Source organism: Eurypyga helias, unplaced genomic scaffold (assembly GCF_000690775.1).
Source record: "Eurypyga helias isolate BGI_N326 unplaced genomic scaffold, ASM69077v1 scaffold7077, whole genome shotgun sequence".
In the NCBI taxonomy this organism is placed as follows: domain Eukaryota; kingdom Metazoa; phylum Chordata; class Aves; order Eurypygiformes; family Eurypygidae; genus Eurypyga; species Eurypyga helias.
Window position 1 is genome coordinate 1 of NW_010259739.1, and position 8663 is coordinate 8663.

General features: G+C 55.2%; 1 protein-coding gene across 1 annotated transcript; it reads left to right on the top strand.

Annotated features, from left to right (window-relative positions):
- Positions 1 to 1412: 1412 nt before the first annotated feature.
- Positions 1413 to 8507, top strand: ZC3HC1 (zinc finger, C3HC-type containing 1; the record flags this gene model as incomplete). The annotated part of the gene is made up of 7 exons (XM_010154747.1): positions 1413 to 1524; positions 1844 to 1994; positions 4198 to 4281; positions 4829 to 4956; positions 6380 to 6537; positions 7576 to 7801; positions 8301 to 8507. Coding segments are annotated over 7 exons (1066 nt in total), but the record flags the coding sequence as incomplete, so codon positions are not given.
- Between the last annotated feature and the right edge of the window lie 156 nt (positions 8508 to 8663).

Here is an 8663-nt window from a genome sequence, read left to right on the forward strand (position 1 = left end):
TGGGGGGTGTGGGGCGCTGGGAGGTGCTGCTGGTGGCAGTAACGAGCACTGAGAGTACTGAAGTGACCAAGAGGCATGGGGAGGCAGTAGCAGTAGAGTGGGACAGTGGGAGGCACTGGTGTTCACTGGGGGGTACTGGGAGGGCAGGATCAGGTAAGTGACCTGTAGAGTTCTGGTGTCCCCAAAGCGTGAGTGACCTGAACAGGCCACATGCCAGGGCTCTGACCCAAGAATGGGGTCACACCCCGTGGGGGAAGGGGACACTGAGAGTCACGGGAGTTACTTATTGGTGGACACTGGGAAGCGTGGGAGGCACTGGGTGGCTGAGTTTTGGGGATATCCATCTAAAGCCAAGAAGCTGCGGTTGCCCTCAGAGGCACAGTGCACCCCTGACTTGGTTGGCCATCCCTGTATGAGGATGGCTTGGGTTCAATAAGGTTCAACAAGGCCAAGTGCTGGTCCTGCACTTGGGCCACAACAACCCCCAGCAATTCTCCAGGCGTGGGATGAGGAGTTGGAAAGCTGCCCAGCGGGAAAAGATCTGGGGTGTTGGTCGACAGCAGCTAAATATGAGCGGGCATGTGTCCTGGTGGCCAAGGATCCAACGGCATTCTGGCCTGCAACAGGGACAGTGTGGCCAGTGGGACCAGGGCAGGGATCATCCCCCTGTGCTGGGCACTGGTGAGTCCCCACCTCGAATCCTGGGGTCAGTTTGGGTCCCTCACAGCAAGAGAGACCCTGAGGGGCTGGAGCGTGTCCAGAGAAGGGAACGGAGCTGGGAAGGGTCTGGAGCACAATTCCCATGGGGAGTGTCTGAGGGGGTTCAGCCTGGAGAAGGGGAGGCTCAGGGGGAGACCTTGGCGCTCCCTACAACTCCCTGAAGGGGGCTGCAGAGAGAGAGGGTTGGGTCTCTTCTCCCAAATGACAGGACAAGAGGAAACGGCCTCAAGTTGTGCAAGGGGAGGTTAAGATTGCACATTAGGGAAACGTCTTCCTGGAAAGGGCTCATGTTCTGGGCACAGATGCTGGTGCCAGGAGCCAGCATTCTGGATGCTGGGAGCTCAGATGCGCCTCTGACCTCAGAGACATGCTGTGATCCTCGATCTGGTTTTGCCAGACTCAGAAAACAAGCTCCTGTCTCTAACTTGTCCAGTCAAATTCCCATCTGCCACTGCTCTGGGTCATTGTGAAATGCTAATGTGCACCTTTGCTTGTTGTGTTATATTTTTTTTTTAATTGATTTATTAGTAAAATAATTAAAAGTTGGGGCTTAGGCGCTCTGGAGAAAGGGGTTTTGTAAGGGTAAGCCTGAAGGACAAGAGGTTAGAAAGTGGTCTGTGCATTTCTCATTAATGAGATCTCTCTCCAGGACAACACAGATGCATCACTTGCTGACTTGTCATTCCTTTTAGGAAGGACGCGTCTGACTGGTCAGAATCAGCTAATGGATCTTCTCAAATGGATGCTCTCTCCTTGGAGTCTGCCAGCAAGGAAGCCTATTTCAGCAGAGTAGAAACATTCACCATATCCTTTCTGAGCCCCATCCCTGGATGTCTTCAAGGCCAGGCTGGATGTGGCTCTGAGCAACCTGGTCTAGTGGAAGGTGTCCCTGCCCATGGCAGGGGGGTTGGAACTAGATGATCTTTAAGGTCCCTTCCAACCCAAGCCATTCTATGATTCTATGATGCTGAGTTTCTAGCCATCCCCTACCCTGCTTTGCTCTCACCCTCCCCATGGCTTCCACGCAGGCTTTGTCTTCTCAGAGGCTTTTCTTTGGCCAAATAAACCCTGGCCAAAGCTATTTAACCCAGAACTTGTTGGATGTTCTCCTTAACGCGAGCACCCGCTGAAGTGGGCAGGCAAACCCCACGAGCTGTCCCCCCTGGTTTGTGCCAGGTATGGCTGGACCAACGTGGAGTGCGACATGCTGAAGTGCTCCAGCTGCCAGGCCTTCCTCTGCGTGAGCCTGCAGCTCGCGTTCGACTTCAACAAGTGTATGTATGCTGGTGCCCTGGGGGTGCGGGGGGTGGGCAGTGGGGTTTGGGGGTGTATGTACCTCCGCATGTGCACAAATAACTTCTGTAGGCTTGTCCTGGGGGGTGCTGGGTGTTTGATGTCTCTGAAAATAAAACGCAAGTCAAATAAATGTTCTTTAGTTGATGAGAATGTGACGACACTTCTTGCTCCCCTTGTCAGAAATGGGTTAGAATGAAACAGTACAGTTGGCAAGGACCTACAGCGATCATCAGAGCATCCAGCCCTGGGCCCCAACAGCAGGAGGACACGGAGCTGTTGGAGCGAGTCCAGAGGAGGCCCCGGAGATATTCCGAGGGCTGGAGCCCCTCTGCCCTGGGGACAGGCTGGGAGAGTTGGGGGGTTCAGCCTGGAGAAGGGAAGCTCCGGGGAGACCTCGGAGCCCCTTCCAGTGCCTGGGGGGCTACAAGGAAGCTGGGGGGGCTCTTCCCAAGGGCAGGGAGTGACAGGACAAGGGGGGACAGGGTTAACTGGGAAGAGGGAGATGGAGATGGGCCATCAGGAAGGAATTCTTCCCGCAGAGGGTGGGAGCACTGGGACAGGTTGCCCAGAGAAGCTGTGGATGCCCCATCCCTGGGAGTGTCCAAGGCCAGGCTGGATGAGGCTTGGAGCACCCTGGGCTATGGAAGGTGTCCCTGCCCATGGCAGGGGGGTAGGAACTGGATGGTCTTTAAGGTCCCTTCCAACCCAAACCATTCTGTGACCTAGTGCAACTGCCTGAACACTTTGGGGCTGACCAAGAGTTAAATCATGTTATTGAGGGCATTGTCCAAATGCCTCTTAAATACCAATAGGGATGAGGCATCAACCACCTCCTTAGGAAGCCTGTTCCAGTGTGTAATCACCCTTTTGCTAAAGAAATGTTCCCTGATATCAAATCTGAACTGCCCTGATGCAGCTTCAAAGCATTCCCATCTGTCCTGTCACTGGATCCCAGGGAGAAGAGGCCCACTTACCTCTCTCCTCTTTTCCTCGGCATGCTGTAGAGAACAACAAGGTCACCCCTCGTCCTCCTCTACAGAGTAGACAAACCCAGAGTCCTCAGCCACTCCTCACACACAGGATGTGCCTTCCAGCTCTTTCACCAGCTCTTTTGCCGCCTTCTGGCTGCATTTGAGTACTTTGACATCCTTTTTTAAATTTTAAACTGCTAGGTCTGACGCTCTGATCCTCCACTAGATCTTTCTAATGTGGGCTCTTGCTCGCCAATTCAGTCCATTCTGATGGTCACATTGAGTAATTTAGTTAATAAACTCCTTCACTGCTCTCTTAATTACTTGGACTACCAGCAGGAAAGCTCCCCCTCCTGTTACCAAGCTCCTGGCCCAGCACCAGTTTCCTTTGCCTGCTCAGCCCTCGTGTCCGACAAATGCTGCGTGGGTCATGTGTAACGGGGAGCTGCATGAGCGTTTCCTTTGGGGTCACTCCGAATATTGACATCCACTGTTTGTTCAGGCTATCTTTTTTAAATAAACCTTGGCCTAATTATTCTGTTAGTAATCATGCTGGTTTGGGGGAAATCTAAAATAATCAGAAGTCAGAAGAAGGGTTTGAAAAATAAATTGAAACATAACTGTTTTGGTTCTGAAAGGTGTGAATAAGTTAAATTAATTATCCAATCTGGTTTTGGGAGGCTTCATTTCCAGGCATGGCTGTGATCTGGCTCCTACGGCCAGGGTGGAGGGGTCAGGCGAGTTAGCTAGGGACTGGCAGCCACCCAGGAGGTAAAACTGGCAAGAGCAGGCAGTCCCTGTGCCTGTGGTTGGTTTGAGCTGTGCTTCCACTGCACTGCCATGCAGTGTGGCCGGGTCCCCTGCTCTGTGCTCAGGGATGGGAGGAGATTGTGTCTGTGGAACTGCTCTGGGGACGCGTGCCATTGCTGAGATCACCCCTTGAGCCAGCCTGCCTTCGCTGCCGAAGGAGCTGCCGCTCTGGGCTTGCCTGCGGGGAGGCTGGAGGTGCAGCAGCTCCCTTTGGTGGGAAGGGAGATGAGGCTGAGGTGAGAGCTGCAGGGTCTGTAACCTACAGCCTCAGGTGGCGTTTGTCACCGGAGCCATGCTGAACGAGAGGAGCAGGGAAGCCCTTGTGCCATCCTCTGCTTTTCCCAACCATTCCCTGAGGAGGTGGCTCCGCAGGGGAGTAGAATTGAGCTTTGCCTTGCAGATAAGGAGCGCTGCGCGGAGCTGAAGAAGGCCTTGTGCACCGCTCATGAGAAGTTCTGCTTCTGGCCGGACAGCCCCTGCCCAGGTTGGTGTCTCAGAGCCCGGCTGGTGTACGTGTCTGGCATTATTCCCTTCTTTCTCCCTTTCTGTCACTGCTCTTGTCTCCTGTTGTAGGAATTGTGGTTTCTCTTCAAATCCTTAAAGCAGATGGTGTCATTACGGTCTCCTTTTTCCCTGTGGGGATGATTAAACACACAGTGGCAAAACGATGTGTCTGAGCAGCCTCAGCAAACAAAGAATTGAGCCGTGGCTGGAGCCCCAGGCCGGGCTGTACCCCACCTCTCAACCTTTGTGTGCCTCTAGGGCAGTTAAAATGCTCTTTGGGTTGTAACTGGGAGGGGACACTGGAGGACGTGGGTTGCTCAAAGGGCAGTAGATCTCATCTTCAGAGCTGTGCTGCTCAGGGAAGGGTGGTCGCAAAGGAAAAAGGCTGTGTTCAGCTTTTCTTTTAAAAGCCAGGAGACGGTTATGGGGAGACCTTGGCTGGACTCATCTCTCTTGCCCTATGGGATGAGGAGGGGATGGGAAGGCTGGTGGCAACAGCTCAGGCCTCCTGTGTTTACTTTCACCAGATCGCTTTGCCGTGTTGCTGGTGGATGAGCCCAGAGCCCTTCTCCAGGACTTCCTGGAGCGCTTTCAGAGCCTGTGTCAGCTAGAGCTGCAGCTGCCCTCCCTCAAACCAGAAGACATGAAAAACATGGTGAGTTCCTGTCTGCCCCCAAGACTGATTGCGTTCAGGTTCCTAGAGACGATGCCAGGCACGCCTGTGCTGTGCAAACCCTGACCAATTGCGAGACTCCAGTGGGAGATCAGCTTGTGTGAGTGGTCTGTCATCGCCTTGGCTTTCTCCTTGGACATTCCTTGCCTGGTGATTTCACCTGGTGTTTCTGGAAGCACGTAAAAGGGAGTTTGGAAAGGCTCATCTGCTGTGCAGGCCCTTGGCCAGCGCAGGCACTTCTGGCTCTTGTCACCACGATGTTGCCGGTGGGGAGAGGGCTGTAGTTTCCAGTTCCCACTCTGCACCTTTCCCCGGCATGTGAAGAGCTCTCTGGTGCCTGGCAGAAGTGGTTTGGGGTCCCACAGACCCCTCCAGGAGCTCTTTCTGGCACCTCCCACCCCGCTTCGTTACCTCCAAGCAGTCTGTGAGATGCAGCAGCCTGTGAGTTGCTCCTTTAGCTGGGATCCCACGAGACTGGAGAGAGTCATTGTGTTAGGTAGGATCAGGAGTTTGGGATGACAGAGGCTGTCCTGCAGCAGAGGTGTGGGCAGAGGCCCATGAAAGTGTGGGAGCCCGGGGAGTGCAGTACAGGGGAGGCCTCTCGTGCAAGGAGGCTCAGCAGGACGGAGGGAAGAGCAGGAGCTATGTCAGGAGAGACTGGAGCATAGCTGCAGCCAGGAGCAAGTGTGGGATTGCCCCCTCATAGGGACCTGGCCAGGCCCTGCTCTACTCCAGCCAAGTCTGGCTTGCTGGGCACTCACTCGCCAGGAAACAGATGGCTCTCAGCAGTGAGGAGCTGTACGGAAACCGGGGAACTCTTCATCCATTCAGCAGAAAGCACAGAGGTGTTTTCTTGTTGCCACTGTGGGCTGGTTGATCTATGAAACCCGTTTGAGGCCCCCAGGACAAGAGAGCATAAAGCCAACAGAGGTATCGCGTCCCCACTTCTAAGCCCCCAGCTGTCCCTCTAGCAGCAGGGTCTGGAGCCTGACTGACCGTCTTCGGGGACTCTCTTTTCTCACTGTGTCTCACCAGTGGCCCCAGAAGCGCTTGTGGTTTGTCTGAGGGCAGGCAAACACAGTCCCCCACTGCCTCCCTGCCATCAGGGGGGCTGTTCAGGCTGGTGTCTGCCATGAGCAGTGGAGCTGTGACTTGATCCGCCATCCCCACGCATGCTCGGGGGAGCAAATGGTGCTTAAACAGAGACCGTGCAACGAGGGGAGTCGGGCACAAGGCAGGAGGAAGCCATCGCCCGGTGTTGCTTTTGCCTGTTAGCCAGAGTAGAAGTGCTGAGGGTGTGAGCTCGTGCAGGGGGTGAAAAAGGGATTTTCCTCCAGGTAGGACGTGGCCTGTGAGTAGAAGCAGTGTATTTTATCAGGCTCTACCACCTTTCTCTGTCCTGCAGTCCCTGACGGAGGAGAAGATCAGTCTGCTCCTCCAGCTGATCGGGGAGGAGCTGGAGCACAAAACAGAGGGAGAGAAACCACCGATGAAGTTTGCCACGGAAATTCTGCAAATGCACGTTCCTGCCTGCGTCCTGGCTCTGTGCGGCTGGACCTGCAGGTGGGTGGTGGTGTGGGGCTGGTACTCACAGAATCACAGACTGGTTTGGGTTGGAAGGGGCCTTAAAGACCATCCAGTCCCACCCCCTGCCATGGGCAGGGACACCTTCCACTAGACCAGGTTGCTCCAAGCCTCATCCAGCCTGGCCTTGAACAATTCCAGGGATGGGGCATCCACAGCTTCTCTGGGCAACCTGTTCCCAGAGAACTTCCATACAGAAGTGTTGGCTGCACTTCGTAGTTAGGGTGAAACCCACTGGCGGAAGGTGCGTGTCCCTCAAGTGAAATTTTCAGTATCCCCTATTTCACTATTTTGTTATCATCTCCCACTGTTAAAATTGACAGATTTCCAGAAACCTCAGTGCAGACTTCTCTAAAATCTGAAATGGATGCCTCCCTGAGACTGCAGAGAGTCCGAAACACTGAGCTGTCAGTTGCCCCGCTCGTTGAAGTTCTTGCCTGGAATGTCATCCTCAGGAACGCTTTCGTTGCTCGTCAGGCCTGAGGGGAAGGGAGGGAAGGTTCATGCCCTGAAGGTTCCCGGCTTCCCAAAGCTCGTGCTGTGAGCAGAACAGCCACGCTGTTTGTGCCTGAGGCAGTGTGCCGAAGGGGAAGCCATCTCTTACGGTGCAGGCTGGAAGAGGGCACGGGAGAGCGAAACTGCCACCGTGGCTGGGCAGCTGGGGGGCTGAGGATGGGGACACTCAGCTGATACGCCATAACTGAGTGTGCTCCTGCTTCCTGGCAAGCCAAAATCTAACCGAGCCAGTTTAAATCGGTGCAATAGATGAGTTTTAATGGACTATTTTTTGACAGCGCACAGGGCTACAAAAACAATGTCTGTGCCCCCAGCTCAGGGGTACTGATGCCTGGAAGTGTGTTGGCTCACATACATGCAACTGAGACCATTCCTGTGCTCTGCCAGATCCCTACATCTGTGCTCTGCCAGATCCCTACATCTGTTCTGAAAGCTCCGAATTTGGGGAAGGGCCCAGTCTCATCCCTGACCTTCTCTCATGACTTGGCTCTGTCTCCGCAGTGCTGCGTCTGGCTCCGTCCACCTCTCGGTGATCACCTGCTCCCGCTGCATGAGGAAGGTGGGGCTGTGGGGCTTTCACCAGCTGGAATCTGCAGGGCCGGAGCTGGACTCCTGCGGCCTGAGCAGCACGCTGCCGGCGCCCGCTGAGCGCTTGCCGCTCGTGCCCACGTCTCCACGCAGGATGCTCACGCGCAGCCAGGACACGCTCCCTCCAGGCTCTGAGCAGGTATGGCCCAGCTCAGCCAGCCTGCGAGCTCGGGATGTTTGGGTGATACAGGAGCACGCAGGAGTTGAGACTGATGTAGTTTGGGTGTCCACAGCCTTTTAACCTGAAGGAGACTCATCTTGGTGCTGTGTCTTCAGCCATGGGCAACATCCAACAGAAGTGGGTTGCTGCTGCCTTTACCCCTGCCATTTGCAGCTCTCTGGCCTCCCCTCCCTCAGCTCTCCTGCAGGAGGGCAAAAAAAGGGCTTTTCCAGCCAGGATGCAGAGTCTTGGCTGACTCAGGGTGTTCCAGATCAGGGGCTGCCTTCATCCATGTCCAACGAAACACCTCTAAGTTGCTCCTGGTGTGAAGGGAAGGTGGCACGACTCCTGCCAGGATGGCTGAGAAGGCTTTGATCTCTTGTTCAATGTGGGCAGGCCCCTGCTATCCCCTTCGGGCAGAGGATATGCTGGGGACCAGAGGAGCTCTAGTAATTCCTTGTTCTTTCCACAGTGGCAGCACGAGAAGAGCCCGTCCCCGGCCTTCTCTCGCTCGCGGGGTTGGGACTCCCCCATCCCCGTGGACCGGAGTGACTTGGAGGTGGCCAGCCCTACTTTGAGGAGCCGCCCTGTCACTCGCAGCATGGTGCAGGGGGACAGTGTGGAGGTGCCATCCAGTCCTCTCCGCAAAGCCAAGAGGGCACGGCTCTGCTCTTCCAGCAGCTCGGTGAGTGACCTGGGTGCTGGCGCAGGAGGAAAGGGATCTGAGCAGGGTGCTCCTGATCCAGGGACCAGTGTTGTTCTGTAGTGCAGGACTGTGCTGGCTCAGGGCTGGTGTTTAGGCACAGAGAGGGTCTTATCCGTGACGAGTGGCGTTCCTCAG